Below are 24607 nucleotides of genomic sequence, written 5' to 3' on the forward strand. Positions count from 1 at the left end.
TTGGCTACGTCCCTGCATAGTTGAGCAGGGATTCAAACCCCCATCTCCAGAGTCATAGTCAAACCACTACACCACTCTTTTGTGCACATCTTTTCAAAGACGACAAACCCAGTTGTATCAGATTATACTTCATTTAAGAAAGATTAGGACACAATCTACTGTGTTTAGCAGCCCCTTTTTGAATTTAGGTCACTCATGTCCAGAATGTTATCTTCTGTTACCAGTCAGTGTCCTTGGAACTGTGCTGTCACCAGTGCTAGAAACTGGAAATGAGGGAATTAGCAGAGAAGGGACCACACAGTAATGTCTGGCAGGATGCCTGTTAGGAAGTGTTAACTACATTTGCTGTGAGCATTCTCATCACCAGCCCTTTGCCTTTGAATAGCCTTTCCTGTCTCTGGTCATATTTCACATGCTCCTCAATCTTAGCTTGTTTCAGGAGAAAGAGAAAGAAAAGCTGTGTTATTGGAACTACATGGATATTTGTCTAATAATGTGGATGAACTAAGCATAGCAGCATTTGGGAGAAGCTTTGTTGCTATAACATTGATAGTTGTGATAACCAGCTCTTTTTTTCATTATGAGTAAGCATTTGACAGTCTTCTTCTTTCTAACATCCTTGACTGCAAATACCTTCAGTTTAATAGAAATTGCTGAGCAGGTAAGAAGTGGGTTTTGTTTTTTGTTTTTATATATGAGGCTTACAGTGGGACTGCCTTACTATCGGCCTTCACAGAAAGAAGATGTACCTACAGGTGAAGATTTGCCTTGTCAAATTTAGTTTTATACTTGTTAAAAGCAGCAGTCATTTTGAATTCTTATTTACTTGACATATAGAGGAGAAATGGGATCACAATCTCTTGGGAAATTTCTTTTTTGGCAGAGAGGGGGAACTATACCTTCTAGAATCCCCAGACCTTTGGAGGATTCTAAGACCTGCAGTCCAAAAAAGTAAATGTTTCAAGATCTACTTTCCTGCATAGACTCTCTCCATCAGTGGTGTCACTAGGGGTGTGTGGAGCACACCAGGCAACACACTAAAGGGGGGTAACACCATTGCTCCTCAAACATCTGTATTTTCACCAAAACAGGCTGTGGCATTTGCCTGTATTTCTTTAAAATGCTGAAGAGATGGTGTGAGTGGGGTGAGGATCAGTGGGAGGAGAAAAGAGAGGCCCTAGGCTTTTTTTTTTTTTAATTAATATGTCAAATTTGAAAAAAAAAAATTTTTTTTAATAAATTTTAATTAATTTTGAAAAATTACATTTTACCAAACTTTCACTTCAGTCACGTGAAACTATGTATATACGTAAAAGCATTTATTCTATGCATATGATATTGTAATTTAAAGGTAATTTTAATTTTGCCAGTTGTTTATGTCACAACTATTACCATAAGATTCAGTGATATGTGGACATTATGATTTATGAGTAAATACAGTTGAGCACAATTAGACAATCTTTTCAAGGAAAAACCTTTACCTTTACCTTTACTTTATTAGTCCAAACCAGCCAATAAAAAAAAATCTGAGATTTTGTGATGAATTCTGAAGTTAATTCTAGAGCTCAGTATTTCTTGGCTGATACCAAATATTTTGTTAAAATGATATATTTCGGGGTAATATATTCAGTTGTGAATAAATCTTACTAAATACATTAGGACATACTTTTCAGTGTATGTATCTCAATGAAAACAGATAAAATAGCTATGAACGTATCTATCCAACTAAATATAGCTGCCTAAACCAAAAGAAACAGCTCAGCCATAAGTCAAATTGGAACAGAGAAATACAGATCCTCCCATCTTTGAATAATTTTATGATGCTGTGTTTTAATCTATTGCTTCTGTTGCTGTTCTTCTATTGTTACTATTATTGTACTGTTTTAATACTGTGGGATGTTAATATATAGTTATTCATCACCAGTTATGCTATTAGCTGCCTCATGAGGGAAGACATCCAGACTATCACACATCTGTTAAATAAAATTAGTGACAAAGTTAATGATACTCAAAACAGTCTAGAAACCACTGTTAATTTCTGTAACTGAAACTGTTTTTAAAGGAGTAGTGATAATGCCTCACTAAAAAGTTGGCAACCCTATACTCTTCAACTTGTCTTCTTCCCTCCTTTAGAGGAAGAACATTTGTGATAAGAAGACACTTATTACCACCAAAACCAAATGCAGATCTTGCTCTCTCAACTATGAAATACAGTGTCCTGAAGGTTATACCAAAATTACCAATAACTCTGGGATACGTGACTGCAGGTACATAATTCTTTTGTTAATTTGACTTCCCCCTATTCTGAAAGAGATGTTTTCCAACTGAATGGGCTACACAATATCTGTAGATTTGAAGTTCATGTGGAGGGTGGACTTATTTCTCAGTCAGAAGCTGCTCCGTTGGTGATATTTTATACACCTTCAATGAACATGTACAATGGTAGCTATCAGGACCAGGACCAGCCACCTAAAGGAGCAGATTTTTTATTCTTTGAAAGGGCAATATTTTGTTAATTTGGGTATTACTGTATTTTTACTGCAAGGTAGGGTGAGGATAGGTGATCATGAGATTTTCTACCACATGTGCCAAAATAACCTAGTTGGCATTGAATACAATGTAAATTGACTTGTGGGGGGTTGGCATTTGTTGTTCCATGCCAGGCAGCAAAGTCTCCAAAGAAGGTATCAAAATAGTTGAATCTGTCTCCGTGTGTGTGTGTGTGTGTGTGTGTGTGTGTGTATCTTGGTGTATGGACTGAAACGATCTCCACATATACAACTGTATTTGTTGGTAGTTTCTCTGTGCTTTTAGGAACACTCTTTTCCCAGGATGCATGTGGAGGAGAACTCTAGGTAGGTGTGTCACTAGGGGGTGCAAGGGGTGCAGACTACACTGGGTGACAGCCCAGGAGGAGAGTACACCTGGTAGGACTAGTGTGGTGCTGAGTGAGCAAGAAAGGACATTGCCAATGGAAGTTCCATCGCCACCTTCTCAACAGTGGGTGCTCACTGTATGCATTTAAATGTCAGGAATGGTTAATGATAAACATAAACATATGCATACATACAGGATTGGCCTTCCTATTGGGCAGAATGAGGTTTCTCCCATATCTGTTCTTCCTGAGTCCCCTAGCTTTTTCCCCCCTTTCCTTTGAAGGTCAGAGCTGGATCACACAGCTTGTCTTCAATCCACTGAGACTGATGTTTACCACAGGTGTGACCCCCTACTCCATTACCAATATAGAAAAGTTCAGCCAGCTAACCAATCAGGTTCTGTCCATAGCATAGAGGAGGCACCACCTTTTACCTTACCTTTAACAGCAAAATGTCTTGGGCTAGCCCAACAGGCATAATAATAATAATAATAATAAAATTTTTATTTATACCCCGCCCTTCCAAAAGATCAGGGCGGCTAACAAAATGCACCAAAGTGCAACAACATACAGGTTAAAAGCACATATATAAACAACAATCCTAAAAACAATAAAAACAACCCCTTAGCCCAACCTCACGGCCACGAGAGAGGAGGGAGGCCCACAGGATATTTAGTCGGGGAATGCCTGATTAAATAGGAAGGTTTTTAGACCCTTCCTAAATTGGGCCAGGGTGGAAGATGAGCGGAGCTCCGTGGGCAGCGTGTTCCAAAGGGCTGGGGCAGCTGTGGAAAAAGATCTTCTGGCTGTAACAGCCAACTTAGCCCCAGGCACCTTCAGGAGTTGCTGCCCAGATGTTCTGAGGGTGCGAGGCGAAATGTACGGGGAGAGGCGGTCCTTCAGGAATCCTGGGCCCAAGCCATTTAGGGCTTTATAGGTAATAACCAACGCCTTATATTGAGCTCGGAAGCGAATGGGCAGCCAGTGAAGATCTTTTAGCACAGGTGTTATGTGGCTGGTCCTGGATACGCCAGTGACCAGCCGGGCTGCCATGTTTTGCACCATTTGCAGCTTCCGAGTTTGGTATAAGGGTTGCCCCATGTAGAGTACGTTGCAGAAATCCAGTCTCGAAGTTACCAGAGCATGTACAACAGTTTCTAGGTCCCTCTGGGCCAGGTATGGGCGCAGCTGGCGAATCAGCCGAAGCTGATAACAGGTGCTCTTGACCGTCGCATTCACCTGAGCAGTCAGGCGAAGGGACGAGTCAAGAAGCACCCCCAGACTGCGAACGGAGTCCTTCACAGGGAGCGTGACCCCGTTCAGGACAGGTGGAACCACCTCCATTCCTGGACCAGGAGAACCTATCACTAGTACCTCCGTTTTCTCTGGATTCAATTTGAGTCGGTTTTCCCTCATCCAGCCCATTACTGACTCTAGACAGGCCACGAGAGGAGAGACGCCATCCCCAGTCACTGCATCAGTCGGAGACATAGAGAAAATAATTTGGGTGTCATCAGCGTACTGATAACCCCGCGCCCCATGTCTCCGGATGATCTCTCCCAGCGGTTTCATGTAAATGTTAAATAGCATAGGAGACAGAATGGCTCCTTGAGGGACCCCGGTTTTAAGGGCCCGCTCGCTGGAGCACACGTCCCCCAGCTGCACCATCTGGGACCTCCCAGAGAGGTAGGAACGGAACCACTGGAGCGCAGTGCCCCCGATTCCCACCTCAGCCAGGCGCCCCAGAAGGATACCATGGTCTATGGTATCGAAAGCCGCTGAGATGTCCAAGAGCACCAACAGGGACACGCTTCCCCTGTCGATGCCCAGACGGAGATCATCGACCAAGGCGACCATGGCCGTCTCATAAACCCTATGTCTGTAATTAGGGACCCCAGAAAAATGGTTAGTAGAGGACTACAGGTTAAATAAGCAATATGCACAATTGCCCTCAGCCTTTCATTCATCTTGTGATATTTGCACATAGAAGTACATTTCTAATCTGCATTTCCTGTGCCCTTTTGACTGCTAAAAGACTGATACTCGGTTACTGGAAAGATTTTTTTCCCCACCTGTGATCCAATGGACAGATCTAATAAAGTTTGCAACACTTGAAAAAGTGATGTTTAAATGAAATTTACAACTGGACTTATATTTAGCCAACTTCTAAAGAAATGGACAACTATGTGGTTATTTTTCCTCCTTTTGTGTTTTTATTTTCCTGCCTTTTGCTGTACCAGAATGCTATTGTGGGTAACTGAGTTCCCTTTTGAATGCAGATAAAAATATAAAAAATATAAAATTATAGGGGGAAAATATGTTCATTTACAGAACATGTTAAAAGAAATGTATAATTAGTAACTAAGTTCCAAAAGAAGAACATGACTTCTAATGGCCTGTTAGAGCTCTGAGGGAGAAAAGGTAAGCCTCACAGATGCAATACTTCCCATGAGAGTGCTGGAGTATTGGAGAAAATTGCAAAGATCCCAAATTTATTATTATGAACGTATGGAAATTATCACTTCAGACATCCAACTCCCAAAATATAAGATTAGAACCTAGTGTAAATGGTGCTCCTTTCATGCATTCTGGGAATATGATTGATTGAGTGAGTGATTATATTTATATCCCAGTCTTTAGAAATGCTCTCAGAGTAGCTTACAAATTGTTAATTGATGTGAATAAGATCCCTAACAGGGCTCACGTAAAGGCACTAAAAAGTTTAATAAGCCTTCAATCCTTTACTTGCAGATATGATCTTGAAATCAGGGCTTTCACTCTCACTCTCTCAGGATGTCGACATATATGTGTGAGGGAGTTCCTGCAGCCTCAATGTTGCCAAGGATATTGGGGACCAGACTGCTTAGGTAAAAAGCACTTTAATGGCATATATTCATGTGTCAAAAACAACAACAACAACAATGAGAGTGTTCTTTTTTCTTGTCTTTCTTTCAGAAATCCAAAACTGCAGTTTAATCTTTCTTTAATCCCAGATATCTGAAAATTATTTAGGTATTTTTGCGGTTGTTGTTGTGTGCCTTCAAGTAGTTCTGAACTTTAATGGAGATCCTAAGGCAAATGTACCACTAGGTTTTCTTGGCAATATTTATTTAGAGGAGGTTTGCATTTACTATCCTTTGAGGCTAAAAGAGTGTGACTTGCCCAGGGTCACCCGGTGGATTTCCATGGCCAAACAGGGGTTAGAACCCAGGTCTTCAGAGTTGTAGTCCAACACTCAAACCACTATACAACACTGCCTCTTATTTAGTTATTATTTAATAATTATTAAACACCAGATATGCCTTGTTAGAGATTTATCAAGAAAAAGCACATTAAGAACACACTTTTGAATTATTTAGGTAAGGCACATAATATGTTCTCTGTGTATAAAAGGTCTCACATTCAATCCCTAGGACAGGTTAGGAAAACCACCTGTCTAATAATAATAATAATAATAATAATAATAATAATAATAATAATAAATATTTATTTATATCCCACCTCTTCTGCTTTGAGGATCAAGGCAGGTAACAGCAGAGTTAATACAATGTACAACAACAAAAACAACAAGACCCACAAGACCCCGGCCCAACCCTCCCTCCCTGTCTAAAATCCTGGACAGCTACTGCCAAGTGACAACTCAGTGTACAGACCAGTCTCTTTTTATTTGGCACCTTCCAAATGTGTAGGACTAAACTATCATCATACCTGGATTGTACAGCCATCAGCCATTCTGGGTTAGTTAGCAGCGGTTGTGGCCCTATGTACCTGGAGGGCACCAAGGGGAGGAGGGGTGTTTTAAATAATACTGAGCAATGGCCTGACGCTTAGAAAGGTTAAAGCAGATACAACTAATAGATTAAAATATTAATCAAAATAAAAGCAATTAAAAGCATGTTCATTAAAGAAAGTAAAACTCTAAATAAAGACAAAATACTAAAGGCCCTTTCCAATGAGCAATTTGTCCTCAGAGGACTGACAAAAGGAAAAGGTCTTCTCTTCATTCCAAAAAGGATAGCCTCTCTTAGAAGGGAGCTCCAGACCCTGGGGGCAGCAAAAAAAGAAGGCCCTTTCTTTTGTTTCCACTTGAGTTGCCAGGTTTTCTAAATAATTGGACCATCCAACATCATGACATGTGGAATTGACAATTTTCTGTCTTTATTAAAATTCATAGCTATCTATATTGGCAGTAAGCTTCTGCAACTTGGTCTTCTCTTTCCTCAAAATGCCCACATCCCCAACTACTGAATTTGTGAATTCTCATTCAGTCTATATAAAAATACAGGCTCTCCAACCCTCAAATTAGGCAGATCCTTTATAAAAAAAACTGGCAACCCTAATGTCTAGTCTACCACTTTCCATACTATAGCACAGTGGTACTCAAATGTTTTACCCTTGGGATCGCCCTTTACATCTGCATGTGGATGTCACCAACCCCCACTTGACATATGAATAAAAATATTTTATTTAGTGTGCATGTTTTCACACACACATTCATTCAGTCATGTATATTTGTATTTTAATATTTTGTAAGAAAAACATTCAAATTAGAACAGTTTTATTTACATAAATTCAATATTTAACTCAACACAAAAAAAGTTTGTGGAGGAGGAGAAGGAACAGTGCCTCCAAGTTTCACACCTAACCTTGAGCAACTCTCATGCTGACCCACGGTTTGAGAACCACTGCTCTAGAATACTATAAAACAATACCTTGTCTTTTAAAATGGTTACAACTACCTTGTTCATGGATTTTTAAAGAGAACTTTGAAAGGTTCATTTCATAAATTTATTTTGTAATCGCTTTGCATCATTACATAATTACACTGAAGTTTTTTTGGTGTTTTTTTTTTGGGGGGGGGGTTACCTATGATTGGCATTCAATCAGGACTAGACCAGAAAGTAGTGATTACTGGGTGGTGGGATGAAACAAAGGAAGCCTTTAATAGATGCTATTCTACACATGTTAATCTGGAAGCAAGTATCATGGAAATGAATGGAATTTATGCCCTTGCATTGTACTAAAGGCTGTAGCCTTAGCTTGCAGTCCTATAATGCAATGTTGAACTGGGGGTTAGGTCCCAATGAACTTTGTTATTATTGCTGTGTGTTTTCTGACTTATAGCAACCCTAAGCCAAACCTATTATGGGGGTTTCTTTGCAATTCACTTCAGAGGGGTTTTTCCATTGCCATCCTCTGAGACTGAGAATGTGACTTGCCCAAGGTCATCCAGTTTCCATAGTCTCCATAATCAGAGTCCAGTGCTCAAACCACTACACCATGCTGGTGGGGGTTATATCTGGATAGATATGTATTGTGTGTCACAAAGGAGATAATAAAGCCTAGAACATTCTGAAATGTAATAGGAAGTGCTTTTTTGGCCAAGGTATAACTGGAGAACAATGCAGTAATAGTGTGACCTGATTGAGCACTGGCTATTGTAGTTTCAAAACAAGAAACAACAGGGGAATGGAATGGAATTGTCAGCAGTTTTCAATGGGCTGCTTATTTTTAATATTTAGTTGGATGTTACTGATGATCTGTATCTGTTTAACTTGGTCTGAGGACTAAAGAAGCCTCGAAAGCATGAAGATAAGAGGAGGAGAATGCAACCCTTTTAGGTTCTCCTAGACTTGTCAATATCTTTTGTTATCATCAACCATGTTGTCCTTCTGGATGATCTGGCTGGTTTGGGCTGAATGGGAATGATGTAGTGGTTTTCATTATATACTCTCCCTCTCTCTCTCTCTCTCTCTGTGTGTGTGTGTGTGTGTGTATACACACACACACTTCATTATATATATATTTCATTATACATATATTTCTATTGAACCCAAAAATGTTAAAACATAAAACTATATATAAGGGAAAAGCATACACATCTGAGTAGATTTTAAGCAGCTCACTAGCCTACTGTAAAACTCATTGGCATTTTGTTTATTGTTCATTTCCAGAATGTCCAGGTGGAGCAGTGTCACCATGTAATAACAAAGGGCATTGCTTTCAAGGTGTTTTCGGGAATGGAACCTGCACATGTCAGGTATATGTTTGTGTATTTAATGTGATTGTTGTCATCATCATTATGTAAATAACATCAGAAATATTAACATTATTAGACCTGGGGAAAGGCACTGAAGGAAGAGTAATGCTTATAGTGAGTTTATTCAAAAAGAGAAAGAGGTGGAAGGAACCTCAGTGGTCATAAGGTCTAGATCCTTGCTGCAGGCAATCAACTGTGGCAGCATCCCTATAGAATTCTGCCACCAGACACTTGAATTATCTCTGAGATTCAATAAGTTTTCACCCTTAGCCAGTTTGGTAAGGATAGCAGTTTATTGTGCCCCCCCCCCCTTGATGTTACTTCTTCACAACCACACGTATTCTTACTGTTACAGAAAGAATTTGGTGGAACTGCCTGTGAAAAATGTGCAGAAGACAATCTTTATGGACCAAACTGTACATCAGGTGTGACTGCTTTGGATTTTAGAAACTAAATGAAATAGATTGCAAATTAAAGTTGTATCACTATTACTGCTTAATATACTGCCCAGATAAGTTACTACATGCATTATTGCAGCATTCAAAACTTCAAAGAAAACCTGTTGTTATTATCAAATCATGACTCCCATGAGCAGGATCCATGATCTGAGAAATCTAGTGTACTGCTGTCCAAAGGAATGAAGAACTGTGACCGCTGTGTGGTAGAAAAGCTGTCTGTGGATTGTTTCTTGCAACAAGATATACCTGAGAAATACAGTTGTTTCCAGGTCCTTCCAAATAAAGGAATTCCTTCCAAATGAATGCTCACTACTTCTTGACAATTCAGTTATGTAGTCATGCTATCTCCAAGGTTCATGTTTACCCAGAAAAGGGGTAGAAGGAAGTTCAGAATTAACTGGTAGATCAGTGAACCCTTCTGACTGCCTCTATTTTAACAATAGTGCACCAAGTTACAAGTTACTTTTCTTTTCCCAGCCATAGCTGGCCTTGAGCTAATTGCTTGTCAGCCTCATCTGTAAGCCACATTTTTGTCTTGTTAGCTCTCTTGTAAAAAAATAATAAACCAAATGCCTTTGAGCAAGTATTCATACCCCTCCATCAACCAGTTTTCAGGCTTTAACGATTTAATGAATTTTAGTGTTCAAATCATTGATCGCTGTCATAACCCAGATATAGATTTGTAGTCTATATTGGTTGCTCTCATACCTAGTGTATGGGAGGCAAAAAAAAAAAGGGTAATCAGCTCAGTCTCCTGAACTTCCATTTTGTTGGACTAGTTCTAGCAAAGTAAACCCCCACAAACTTGAATTCTGGCTATCACAGCCTACAGCAATTGCCATGATACCAAAAGCTATGTGTAATCATGGAATTACAGAAGTATAAGGGACCCCATGTGTCATCTGATCTGATCCCTGCCAATGTAAGAAATCCACAGCTAAAACATCCCTGGCAGGTGACCACTGAGCTTCTGTTTGTAAATGTCCAAAGAAGGAGGGTCCTCCATCTTCTAAGCTGATCTATATCAAAGAGTTCTTACCATCAGAAAGTTCTTCTTAGTGTTCAGTTCATGTCTCCTTCCTTATAGTTCGAATTCATTAATTTGGACCCTACCCTCTTAAGCAGCAGAAAACAACTGTGCTGTACCTATGGTCCTGTAACATACAGGACGTTCTGCAACATTTAACCAACTGCAGCCCTCTGTGCACCAGTCTTCTTTCAAGTTCTTGGATACAAGTATGTTTCCTGTAGATAGTTATGATCTATGTATAGAGTAAAACTGCAAAGGTCAAGGTTAGTGGGTGCTGCTGACACACTGAGAATGTATTGTAGACGTTTCCTACAGATATTTCCTATGCAATGCAGCTGATGTTTTCTGTGAACTGTTTCTAAGTAGATCAGTTCTGGTAAATGGAAACTGATGTGTGCCAGGGGACAATATGTTCAATTTAGAATTGAGGTTCAAACCCCAACTTCAGCCAAATGGACATGGGGAAAACCATTTAGGTTACTATCCCCAATGTTTAAATACACCTTTAAATGTAATCAGTCTCTGTTGCCTTTAAATACATCCGTCTCTTAAAGTTGAATAGTATAATCATTTGTAGAGGAAAATATATAAATATCACAGTTCAACAATAATGGTATCAGCATGATTAATAAGTGTGAACTTTTAAGCAATATACATTTACTTAAGGGTAAGTCATTCAGAATGTGCCTTAACGTGAGATCGTTTTTCTGGCAATCATAACTGCATTTTGCTGACACAGGATTAGGAAGTTCCTCGATACATCACCACAACAAGTTTAAGAATAAGTGAACAACTGTACATTCAACCAATCTCTCTCCTATGTTGGGCCTTCTCACAAAGTTGTGTACTATAAGCAGCTATAGGCAGGCTGGAGGTGAAGTGGTTGATATGGACTAGCATGTACGTATTCCACATGGAGACTCATTAGCATATACCACTGAGTTTTTAATATTTTACTTATTAAAGTATTTCTGGAACTATGTATATAGTTTAAATATCATTGGCTATCTTAAAGACTTCACTCTTATCCATAGAATGCAACTGTGTTCATGGAATATGCAACAGTGGAATAACTGGAGATGGCAAGTGCACATGTTTATCTGGATATAAAGGTCCTAGATGTGATCAACGTAAGTAAATGTTAATGTTTATATTCATGGATATATACAAGAGCTGGAATGTCACAGGTTAACAACCAAATCATCATATAGTGGCAATGTATAGCAAGCCATTCAAAAGGCTAAGTTGCAGTGGGTGTATCAAGGTACATCTGCCATATTTCACTTTCTCAAATCCAACTAAACTATTGCTTCTGATTGTCCCAGCCTCATTCACTGATAGGACCATCCTCTTTGTGCCACAATCAGCACATGAACAGAATTCCTTCACCTGATCTGGCTACTTGTTAAGGTGGGCTGAGGGGCATTTACATAAACTTGTAGGAAGAGTATATTGTCTTTTTTTAATATGGAGCAGTTACAGAACTGTAACTTTGTGTTATGAATCTGGAATAGCAACACTGAATGCCAGCCTTTATCTTTCCTTCATAATTACTTGCATTTACTTACCAAGAATCTGAAGATTCATATTAAGCAATATCTTTGGCCTGTTACAGACTGCCAAAATAAAGCTGCTTCGGGTCTCTTTGGAGGTATGCTATTTAAATGATGCATGGGTCCTAAGAGTCTGGAGGTCGCGCCAAAGCCACACTCCATTCCTAAGCACTGGAGTGCAGCTTTGGTGCAGCTTCCGGATTCTTAGGGTGCATGCATCATTTAAACAGCATACCTCCAAAGAGACCCAAAGCAGCTTTATTTTGGCAGTCTGTAACAGGCCTTAGTTACCTTCTAGCTGCCCTCTCCTCTTGCCTTTTCTGAGTTCTTTCTTGAAATAGATTTTATTTCTCAAAGGTCTATGTAGACCAGCCATTTTTTTTTTTTACTAGTATAGCAATGGTAGCATATGGTATGTTACGGGGTAAGAAGAATTGTAGCATGTGCAATGTAGGTACATTATTGGGAAAGAAGAAATATCACACAATGAATCTCATTGCACGAAGTATCACCAACTTGTGTTACAGTTTCTGTGTGTTTTTAAGCTGACATTTCAGAGAACTTGTATATGTGGTCAGATTGCAAGGACATCTATTCACTCCCTTCTTCAGCTTATTTTAGATTTCCACTCAGCTTTCTGAAGTGTAGCACTTTAGCTTTAGGTGTGTACATAGCTACTCATGTATATACATAGTGTACATTTTTAACCATAGGGCATTCTTACAAACCTCAAAAAATTCTTATTTTCAGAAACTACCAGTACAATGAAGCAGCAACAAATAAAAAATCCTGGTCCAGGCTTGTCTAAACCAATAGATTACATTATTGGCTACCATGCTTTGCCCTGAATATATACCAACCCTTCCCACAGTGTTTCCAATTCCAGATCAATTCTAATTTGATAAACACTACTGATACCCTCCATTTTTGCTCCCTAAATCCTAAATTCAACTCCTAGCTAATCCAAAATCACAGCTAGAGTAGACCCATGCAATCAATAGGAATTTGCTAAATCAGTACTAATGTACTTGGGATTTACACATGAATTTAGGCCTTGGTATCATCCCTCAGAGTACTTGAGTATTATTCCTCTAGTATGCATGAAACTGTGTGCACTTCATGGTTCAACGGTCATTGTTAAGCAGTGGTGGAGAATCTTCAGCCGTCCTGATGTTTTAGAATTAATTTCCCAGAAATCCCAGCCTCCATAGCCACTGATAAGAGAATGTGGTAGTTCAACACATCTGGAGAGTTAAAGATACCCATCACTGTTTTAAATGGTTGATCCTTTTTATTCTTGCTACATTAATACCTTTGGAAGGAGAGTCTTCTAACATATTGATTATACACTCAGCATGTGTGAGCATCCCAGATTCATCCATTTGTCTTTGTTATAGATGACATTTGAGAGATTTTTGTTTGTTTGCTCAGAGTGGTTAGTGTGGTAACCCATGATTCTATAGAACTTCTTTTTGCCCTAGCAATACCTGAATGCCAGGAGCTGCAGTGCCCAGAAACCTCCAGGTGCTCCATATCTGCTGCCAGCGGAAACCAACTGGAGTGCAGATGCCTTCCCAACTATGAAGGGGATGGCAGACAATGTGAGCGTAAGTAACTAGGTTTTATCTAAATTTTTAAAAAATTAACACAGCAAAGACCAAACCTGCATATACATTAAGTTGTTGTGGTTTTAACTGCCTTATTTTAACTTGTTAATTTGTTTAATGTGCTTTTAGTCTATTTAAATTATTTTTACAGATTTTCATTGTTTAAATCTGTTAAACAGATTTGATTACATGCCACCCTGAGATCCTATGATATGGGGTGGGATATAAATATTTTAATAAACAGATAAAATACATAAAAGTGAATCCATTTTAATTTCAGAACACTGTTTTCATGCACATGAACATGAGAAAATGAGGAGTTTTAACATTTTTTAAAATAAACCTTTTTTCAAAATTCCCAATATATTGTCATATTTGGAACAGAAACAACTTTATTTTTACAAAAAAGTTAGAACACATTTGCCCACACAAGCCCAGGGCTTTGAGTGTTTAATTCATAAAAAATTGACTTTGAACCATTATGCATTTAACCATATTAGAGCTGAATGAGGGTACATGCTGTTGTGTGCTTGCAAGTTTGGGGGGGGGATTTGTTTGTTTGTTTTTTGGCTTATGGAAACCGTAAGGCAAACCTATCACAGGACATTATCAGACAAGCGAAATTGGAAGTATAATCCAATGGCAATCCGAATGCAATCCTGGGGTTTAACATTATTGCATGATAGACCACCACACACAATTTCGGGCAATGGGAAGTCAGTCTGAATGCAATCATAGGGTTTCACATTATTGTGTGAGAGATGATCACACACAATTTCTGGCAATGGCAAGCTATTTTCAGGCAATGGAAAATCAGTTCAAACACAATTTGAATTCACGTAAATTCGCTGAACTAGCGAATTCATGTGAATGCATTCTGGCCCCACTTTCTTTTCATTTGAAATTAAGAGAAATTCTTCCCATCTGATAAACTCCACAGTGTTTTCTTGACAAGATTTGTTCACAATAAGTTTGCCATTGCCTTCCTCTAAGGCTGAGAAGGTGTGATTTGCCCAAGGTCACCCAGTGTGTTTCCATGTCTGAGTGGGGATTCAAACCTTGGTTGCCAAAATCCTAGTCCAGTGCTAAAACTATTAAACCATACTGGGCTTGTAGCATATCAACAACAGCACCCTGTTTGGGCAGTACTAAGCGAGTTATCATCATCACCAGTTTCTGAAGTTAGTAGGAAGCAGACCTAGCCCTACTTTTACACTGAATGGAGCACTATTTTATCCTTTACCTCAGGTAGCAAAATATATTGGGCCAGTCTCAAAGTCAAAAATAATTTTTCTCATCTACTTTCAACTGTCCTCTTGCAATAGCCAGTGCTAGACAGTTTTTTGGTCACCATCTAATTGAACTACTTATAATGGTCATTGTACCATTCTGCCAAGAGGTAAAGAAAAACATATCACTCTCTTGTTCCCTTCAGTTTTTGATATGGTGAGATTATGTTTATCACTAGAAAAAATGATAGAAGTGACACACCCTTGTTTGATGTGAAAAAAGAAAACAATAATTGTTTGTTCTTTCACTTATGTGTTTTACTCTTCTCCTCTCCACCTCTACCCAGCCATCAATCCATGTGCAAAACTAGTCTGTGATCCTCACGCTGATTGCCTCTATCTGGGACCCAATCATCATAAATGCGTGTGTAAATATGGTTACAAAGGAGATGGCCAAGTTTGTATGCCAATAGATCCTTGCCAAGAAAAATTTGGGAATTGCCCTGTAGAATCTACAGTTTGTAAATATGATGGACCTGGAAAGGTATGTGAAACAAATGCTAGCCTGAAAGGGTTAAACACACACACACTGTCACACAGACAGACAAATGCTTTGGTATACAAAGTATTAAACCAACTCAAACAGAAAACTCTTATCACTATTTCATTGGTACTGTGTAACTGAAAGAATCTTACATACTTAATGCTCCCTGCTATACCAGCTTTCTGCTTTCATGGCATTGTTTGAGTTAGAGCAGAGTTTTATATTTCCTCCAATTAAACCTCCTTTCTTTTCTTCCCAATGTAAGTCCCACTGTGAATGCAAAGAACATCTCACGAAGTTTGTGCCTGGACTAGGATGCAGCATGACAAACCTCTGTGTAAATAACAACCCCTGTCATAAATATGCTGAATGCACAATGGTTGCACCAGGACAAACTCTGTAAGTCCTTTATCTTCTAGCATCTTTGGGGGAAGTGTACACTGTTAATTCATTAAGTTGTTTATAACTATAGGAATGGTCCAAAGGTAAGCTTTCATGTAAAAATAAATACTATTTATTTATTTATGTATTTCCCACCTTTCTCCAAGTATAAGATCAAAAGCGATAGAACAGAACAGCAAAATGGCTATTATATCTTTTGTGAGAAAACACATTCAGAATATGCATTTCCATGTGTGTATTTCCAAATGCATATCTGTACTAGGTCTTGGTCATTTGTTCATAACAGACACAGCAATCAGATCCTGGCTCAGTATTCTAGTTAGGAGACCAATGTTAACCCAAAGATTCCAGTTGTAGATATAAGAGGGATGAAACAGGGAACTCTGGCTGAAAGAATCCAAGATATCCATGCAGAATTTGATGGAAGGAGGGGAGATACAAGTGAAATCTAAGCAGTGGAAGCTGGTACCTCTCATTCAGCAGGGTGGTACATCTGCTCCAGGTTTGAGCTTTAAATGACCTACCCAAAGTATTGGGCATTATCCCTCAGACTGGTTCAGACCAAGAACAGATTAACAACCGCACAGATATCAGCTTTCACTGACTATGAAGGAGGAATATATGAATCTGATATTGATTTCCAGCTTTGTCAAACACAGTCAACAAAACTGGGAGCACTGCATCTAAACTGACCCATTTCTTCTTCTTCTTCTTCTTCTTCTTCTTCTTCTTCTTCTTCTTCTTCTTCATATTTTTCAATATTCAATATTTGGAGTTGCTAGGTTCCACTTTCAGTGGGTTTCTGCAGCTTTAAAAGGGTTTTTCAACAAGCATATCTTTTCCAATCACAATGTTCTAACATGCTGGGTTTTTTTTTAATCTGCTGGTCCATGACTGAAATAAACTGGACCAACTAAGAGTGCTTATTTGGAAGAGGAAGAACTGCACCTGCCAAATGTTTCCTTAATACATATTATTATCTCATTTCTGGTGACAGGACTGTGGCCTGGAGAGTGTTGAAGAAAGTGAACTCTGGTGTTCAGCCATGACAACCACCTCTAGTTATGCCAAAACATAGCAAAAATAATTCTGTCTTGAGAAAAGGGTGTCAGGCAGTGCATAGTTGGAAGAAGAAGGTTCTGGGCTCCCTTTTTGAGCAACTCAAAGGGGTTCTGCCAGCAGTGCTAACAAAGAGGGCTCAAATGAAATAAATGTGTAGGACATGTGGATTAAATTCCCATATTGTATTATCTAAATGCATCATGTGATGACAGCTCTTTTCAGTTACAAATACAGAATGAATTAATCACCTACTAAATGTCTGCTGAACTAATACAAGTAAAGTCCTCGTAATGTGAATGTAATGCTTCTGAGTTCTGTTGAAATAAATTTATTAACTCCAAAGAAATGCATTTTAATGTAATTGGGATATAGGTCCATATCAGAAATAAAATATGTACATATTAAGCAAGATCCAAAGAGCCAGTGGCCCCATGCTCAAGAACAGCAAGAGCAATAAAAACATTTTTGAAAATGAAGAGGGTAGCAATAGCAGTCTATGTTATTGTATAAGACTTAATAAAAACCAAATACGCCTGAAGCCTCTCCCCTCCATGATCTAAAATAGCTCTTTGGATAATAGACATTATAAATTACAAATAATAAACATTTAGTATGGGACATTTTACATATTACTATGTATGTTTGTTTATTATCTAGCAAACCAGTAATACTTGTTTTTCTGCATAGATGTACCTGCCAAAAGGGATATGTAGGTGATGGTTTTATATGCTATGGAAATATCATGGACCAAATTAGAGACATAGATGCCAAACCTGGAGGACAATGGCAAGGAAAACTAATATCTGCAATAGAACTCTTTGGTAAGTAGATGTGCTCAATCAAAAAGGTAGAACTAGATGAGTAACTGCTTGTAATCTACATTACAACTGACTGAAGCATAGCAATTTAGAACTATTTGTCTCCTAAATTCTAATCCTAGATGCCAAAGCTTGCACTTTTCAGGGTTTTTTAGTATTTAAAATAGAACAATGAACTTGAAGAGTTCTAGCAAGTTGTTCCTTTCTGGCATCTTTTCAGAGTAAACAAATAAGCACTATGATTCTACTTTAAGTGCTGTAGTTCCATATGTGGTCTTTTGTAAAAATGTTGACATGCTTATTAGATAAATTAAGGTAAAGTGTGATTATGTGCATGATGTATAAGGCAAGTGATATGTTGGGAGAGGAAGAGAGCATGGAACATTGAGGGTAACTGGTGACTGGCTGAATGTTTGAAGGGATTTTTAATTTCAGAGCTAGGAATTAGTTAGAAATATGATGTAGAGTTTGTTGGAGTTATTTAGTGTGCAAAGTGATCTTACAGCACTTTTGAGACAAACTGAAATATAGGAGTGAGTAGCATGAGCTTTCATATACTTGAGCCTACTTCCTCACATGCCTTTGGTGGAGTGAACAGCCTCGATCCCCAACAACCATCATTAAAACTGAGCATGTCACCTCATATCCACACCAAAAACTCCACACACTCTTGCATTCCTATGGACACTCTCACACCCGCAGACTGCTATATAGGTTTGTCTCTGGGCTTTCCACTCCATCAAATGTATCTGTGGAAGTAGGCTCAAATCTTGAAAGCTCATGCTACCAACATCTATCTTTCAGTTAGTCTCAAGGGTGCTACAAGATCCCTTTGCATATAATTTTCCAGACTATGTGGCTACTTCTTAGATTTAGTTACAGAAAAGATGGCGCAGTGTGAAGTGAGAGATGAGATAGTGAAAAAAAGTGTTTGTCTTTGAGGACAGTTAGGACAGGTTCAGTTAGGATCATGAAGAGATGGAGAAAATGTTAGTGAGTAAACATGTGGAGTTAACCTGTACCTAGGAAGAATCTTTCTAATCAGACTGTATGAATAGCCATAGAGATGCAAAAATTATGGGTAAGGTGATGGACTGGATGTCCCTTGTGGTCTCTTCCAACTCTATGATTGTACAGTGGATCCTTGTTATACGCTGGGGTTTGGTTCCAAGATCCCCCGTGTATAACAAAATCCGTGTATGCTCAAGTCCCATTAAGTATAATGACATAGCAAAATGGTGTCCCTAATAAAAAATGGAACATCAAGGTAAATTTATACTTTTTTGGAACATTTTCAAACCATGTATGCTTAAATCCGTGTATAAAAAATCCGTGTATAAGAAGGTCCGACTGTATGATTCTATGAGGTGACAAGTTCAGTGTTAATTTTGGTTGTTGAGGGACAAAGGTAGGAGGAAAGATGTTGCCCAAGGTCAGGGTGGGTGGATGACCATATGAATGATGGAGGCAGTTTTGGAATGTGTTGGTGCAGGCTGGGAACCACAAAGGAGATATGATAAACTGGCTAAGAGTGTGTCCTTGTGAAGCTGGGGTGTTAGACAGCATTACATGTTGTGTTCCAGGAAGCCATTGTGAGATTTCTAAGTACACCAGGTAACTTCCAACAATTTCTGTGTAATATATTATTCTGGCAATATACACACATGCCCCTGGGAATACTAGAGACTAAGTCTGTGATTGCAGCAGTTGTTCAATGTTGGTGGTAATTTTGGTGCCATAGTGATGGGACAAGTGGAGGACTCCAAACCATCCTATGCAACTGTGTGTCATTTGGTTTGTAGTTAGGTGAGGCACTATTGGTCATTGACAAAGAATTATAAACACTCCTTGCTAAACTGTAAATCCCAGAATTCCACAGGATTGAGGAATGGCAGTTAAAGTGGAATTATAGTGCTGTGGTTATGCAATGTGAAAAGAGGCCCCTAGTCTTTGGGAGGAGTGTTGATTCTAAGTTAAGGTGGGAGTGGCTGAGACAAAGTACTAGGACACATCTATATTTCAAGAATGCAAGCTTTGTTTACTAGTATTATATAGTGTTGTTACTAGTATTTTCTATCTTTTCATATATTTAAGCTAGCACCCTGTTAGTTTCCCTTGTGTGTGCATATGTCCATTTTTAGGTTCTGGGGAGTTGGTATTCCATCCCTCCCTCCCTCCCTCCCTCCCTCCCTCCCTCCCTTTCTCCACAGTACCCAATGCTACCCTACTTACTGAACAGCCTCTGAATCACATCTCTCTCTCTCTGTCTCTCTTTCTCTCCCTCACACACACACATGTACACATACAGAGAGAGACAGATTCCCCAGTTTACAGGGAACAGGCAAGACTGTAGAGGCATCTCCCTGTGTCCAGACACAAAATGATGACATTAGTATTGAGATCTGCCAACATCCTACAGGGGTCTCAAGTACTGCAGCAATCATTTTACTTCTGCCTATGGGTGTGTAACCAAACACTTTTGCAATGGCCATGCAGGAGAGGTTCAGAGGGTGTTCTGGTGGGTGGCATTTCACTTAACCTGGTGTAGGCCTGCAAGTGGACCTACTGTGGTATTGAGGCCTATAGGATTGCAGCCACTTTCTGTTTGTAGGCCACAAGAGGGGTTTTCTTAAACTCTGAAACATCTGAAACATTTATTTTTTCCCCTCTGAAACAGCACTGGAAACTGCAGCTAATTATATTCTAGCGATTCCCTGCTATCTTCCATTATCAGTTTCCACTTCCAACTTCTTCATCCTGTTTCCTTCTCAAGTTAGCAAAACTCTTCCTCCCATTCCTCATGTAGCAATAAAATGAAAACCTACAATAGAAATGTATGGCAGTAATCCAAATGAAAACGATAATTTAGTCTAGTATTTTCAAAGAGACAAAAATGATGGCCTAAAACTGAAGAGGACTGCATTTTGTTGCACAAGAGATGTCTTCATTTGGGAAGACTTGTGTAAACTCACTTAAACAACAACAGCAACAATCAATTACCTTTGTCCCCAAACAGAGTTCAGGTATGTTTAAAAGCTCTTAGTAATGTAGAGAAGCAATGCAGTTAATTACCTAATAAATATTGTTACAAGTAACAGTAGTAATCTTTTAAAGTAATTTTCCAAGCTCAGGACAACAAATACCACAAGATAGGTCATTTTCATAATCAACAGATCTGGATGCACATCTGGACCTCAATATTTACTGAGGTCCCATTGAACTCAAGCCAAACTACCTGTACCAGAAGACTGAACCTAGCATCTTCTCATCACAAAGCATATGTTCTGTCACCAAGACACAGCTCTTTTCCATAGATAGGCCATCATTCCACTGTATCATTTCAATTTCCTAACTCTGTATTTTCCAGCTGCTATGTTTCTAATACAGTCGGCCCTTCTTATACACGGATATTTTATACACGGATTCAAGCATACACGGTTTGAAAATGTTCCAAAAAAAGTATAAATTTACCTTGATGTTCCATTTTTTATTAGGGACACCATTTTGCTATGTCATTATACTTAATGGGACTTGAGCATACACGGATTTTGTTATGCACGGGGGATCTTGGAACCAAACCCCAGCGTATAACAAGGATCCACTGTAGTAAACTAGAATAACTCATGGATGATATTCATTTATAACAATAGTTCTGATTTTCTGTATTTGATTCAAATTACAAGTGTAAGGAAAATTTATTAAGCTATTATCACAGCTTGTGCTACAGGTTACATTTTAAAATATGGGTTCAAACAATCATTTACTAAGAAATATTTTATCAGGGCCTTACAACAAGCCTGATAGTGATTGGTACCCATTATAGGCCAGCCATAATGGGTATAATATGAGTCCTACACCTAAACCTTCTTGGCAGCCAACTGTCTTGGACTGCGGCCAGCACACACAAACAAACGCCGATAAGAATGGCTCAGCAAGGAAGCCAGCTATGCAACTGAAAATCAGTCTACAGACCTTGCAGAGAGAGCAAGCCACAAGCCAAAGCCAGAGTCAGGATATCAGAGGTCACGGTAGTCAGTTTGGTCCAAGGTCAGGGCAGCCAGAAGGTAGCAGTAGTCCAGTCCGTTCCAAAGTCAAAGAGTCAAGGCAACAAGGGTTCAAGAAACATGGAGCCAGTGCCAGCAGCAATCACACCAAAAAAATCTTGCAATAAACTCTGGCACTGAGTTAGTGTCTCCCAGCTGGTTAAATACGAGACGCTCTCCCTGGTGCCAGCTGTGGCTTGTTTGTAATTTGCCTCTCTGCCAGACTCCTGGACCAATGCACGCAAGCACTCTCAGCTCTTCTCTGCTTAAAGGAAGGGACCTGCATGCTTGGTTCTTCCTCAGGAGCCACACTCAACTGCTGAGCCTCTGGAGGGGGCTCCCCAGAGCTAGAGCCTGGCTGAGCCTCAACCACTGGGGCTGGAAGAGCAAGGCTGGGGTCTGACAGGGCAGAACTGGGACCTGGTACAGCCTCACTCTCCCCTTGCACCTGAGGAGTCACAGCTTCCTCTGAGTTCCTCCGAGTCCTTCACTTGGCTGGTCGTGACACCAACAGAAGTATTTTGTAGCAGCTGAAACTTCAAAATGATCTTCAAAGGATGTTTGATATTATATACATTATACAGTGGGCCCTTGGTATATGCGAGGGATCTGTTCTGGAACCCCCCGCATATACCATAATCCGCCTATGCTCAAGTCCCATTTGTTCCCAGTGGCAGCTCGTGTGAATGCGCACCGCCATTGGGAACAAAAGTCCCTGGCCTCCCTTCCTCCCTTCCCTCCCTCACTTACCTCCTCCCTGCCTGCCTCCCTTCCCTCCCTCTTACTTACCTTTCAGGCTGGGAGGCCTCCAGTGCAGCTGCTTGGCCTCTTTGCTGCCGCCGCCGCCGCCACCACAGAAAAAGCCAGGTGGCAGTGGCGGCGGTGGAGGCCAAGTCTCTGCCTCCTTGCTGCCACCGCGGAAGTGCCAGTGGCAGTGTTGGAGGCCAAGAGGCCCCCAGCTCCAACACCCGGCCTTTCTGTGGCGGTGACGAGGAGGCTGAGTGGCAGTGCGGAAGGCCTTGAAGGCCTCTGGTGCTGCTGTGCTCTGCCTCCTCGCCACCACCACAGAAAAGGCCTGGCGGCGGCAAGGAAAAAAAAGTGGAACACAGCAGCGCCAGAGGCCTTCAAGGCCTCCCGCACCATCATCATCGCCGCCACCACCACGGAAGGGCCGGGTATCAGTGCTGGGGGCCTCTTGGCCTCCAACACCGGTATCTGGTCCTTCTGCGAAGGCGGAGGTATGGAGGAGGCGGAGGCATGAAGGAGGCCGAGTGCCGGTTCTGGAGGCCTCTTGGCCTCCCACACTGCCATCGGGAGGGAGGCAGGGAGGGAAGGGAGGAGGGAAGCAAGGAGAGGAGGGGAGGAGAAGGAAATTATCCGCAATGGCACAAGCGCTGCCATTGGGGACAACTTCCCGGTTTGCCATCTGCGGATGCTCAAATCCGTGGATGGCAAATCCGCGTATAAGAAGGGCCTACTGTAACACACTGGTGGTGCAGTGGTTGAATGCCTGTTCTGCAGCCACTCACTCACAAACCATAAGGTTGTGAGTTCAATACCAGCTCAGGGTCGACTCAAGTTTGCATCCTTCCATGGTCACTAAAATGAGTACCCAGATTGTTGGGGGCAATTAGCTTACACTTTGTAAACCACTTAGGGAGTGCTTAAGTGCACTGATAAACTGTATAGAAATGTACTTGCTATTGCTATTGCTACAGTACATCAGTAGTGGCTGTTAGTGTCCAGGTTGATAGGATGATGAATCTGCCCACAGAGTTTTAATCTTATTTTTGAAAGAACTCTCCAAGGTACTGAATCTTATCCTCAGGCTATATTCAGCACATTAGTTAGTTCTTTTACAATTCAAACTAAAACCCAGTGGATTCATTGTCCCACTGATATGGGAGACATCATCTGCCACTGCATACACTGGACTTGAGGTAAGACAAAAGAAGTTGAATTCGGACTATGTAAAAGCACCTTACAAATGCCAGCTGTCTCCTTAGAGATCTGCTGCAGGAGCAGTGGATTTCAGCTAGCTATCTGTTGGAGTTGTGAGATCCTCCAGATCATTTTATATCTTTGTAAATAAACACAAATATTACAACGTGCCAATTACATGTCAGTGTTGAAGCGCTGAACCCTGATTTTAAAAAAACCATAGATATGGGCATTTAATGAATGAGTCGTTTTAAAGGCATAAAAGTGATGCAGCATTTCTCTATCTATGAGGTTAAAAGAGAGGCTAGCAAATGTAGCCCTCCAGATGTTGCCACATTGCCAGTCTCATCAGTCCTAGCTAGGCAATAGTAAGGAACACGATCGGTGTTGCAGTTCAAGAACATCTGGAGAGCTCCACCTTCCTCATGCTTTGAACAACAAAGAAATGGTCAAAGCAGCAATGGTCAACAGAGATGGTGCAAGCAAGAAGGTTACCCAGGAACCTCAAGTGTAATCCCGCTTTTAGGGATTAGTTGGGCCACATCATTTATTTCTATTTGTTTTGTTCCAATACATTTGTTAAAACTAACAAATGTTATTTTATACACTTAGAAAGAAACTCTTCCATAATATTCAGATTTGTCTTTTGTGTTCTTTTTCTTTCTTTCTTTCTTTCTTTCTTTCTTTCTTTTTTTCCTCTCAAGAAAGTACTTATGAATGGCCACTGACTAGTTTGGGACCTTTCACGGTGCTCGTACCAACAAATGCGGGATTCAAAGGAATTAAAGTAAGTGCAGTGTTCAGAAATGGTATGACATTTTAAAGGATGACTTTGTTTAGCTCTATGAAAAACCACACCTCCAAAAGCTAGAAAGGAACAGTTCTCCAAGCACTAGAAAAAGAAGAAACAATTATCCAATCATTTCAAAAATACAGCTCCTTCTTTGGGATTTTGTGTGTCATTCAAGATTAAACTCACTAAAATCTACTCCCCTAGCAACTTGA

At 40.0% G+C, this 24607-nt stretch overlaps 1 protein-coding gene across 5 annotated transcripts in view; it reads left to right on the forward strand.

The window, feature by feature from the left end:
- Positions 1–388: 388 nt before the first annotated feature.
- The window catches only part of STAB2 (stabilin 2), a 98597-nt gene continuing 74378 nt past the window's right edge, over positions 389–24607 (forward strand). For 4 of the 5 annotated variants that reach the window (XR_006103970.1, XM_042467108.1, XM_042467109.1 and 1 more), the window contains exons 1-11: positions 389–661; positions 2134–2267; positions 5627–5742; positions 8830–8915; positions 9271–9340; positions 11438–11533; positions 13438–13563; positions 15140–15336; positions 15602–15735; positions 17488–17621; positions 24307–24389. Coding sequence is in view for 4 of the 5 variants with exons in the window: in XM_042467108.1 (XP_042323042.1) it covers positions 581–661; positions 2134–2267; positions 5627–5742; positions 8830–8915; positions 9271–9340; positions 11438–11533; positions 13438–13563; positions 15140–15336; positions 15602–15735; positions 17488–17621; positions 24307–24389 (1257 nt within the window). In the remaining variant the exon portion in view is untranslated. The remainder of the gene's footprint in view (positions 662–2133; positions 2268–5626; positions 5743–8829; positions 8916–9270; positions 9341–11437; positions 11534–13437; positions 13564–15139; positions 15337–15601; positions 15736–17487; positions 17622–24306; positions 24390–24607) is intronic. The other variant, XM_042467111.1, reaches the window with a different exon arrangement.

This window comes from Sceloporus undulatus, chromosome 5 (genome assembly GCF_019175285.1).
Source record: "Sceloporus undulatus isolate JIND9_A2432 ecotype Alabama chromosome 5, SceUnd_v1.1, whole genome shotgun sequence".
Classification (NCBI taxonomy): Eukaryota; Metazoa; Chordata; class Lepidosauria; order Squamata; family Phrynosomatidae; genus Sceloporus; species Sceloporus undulatus.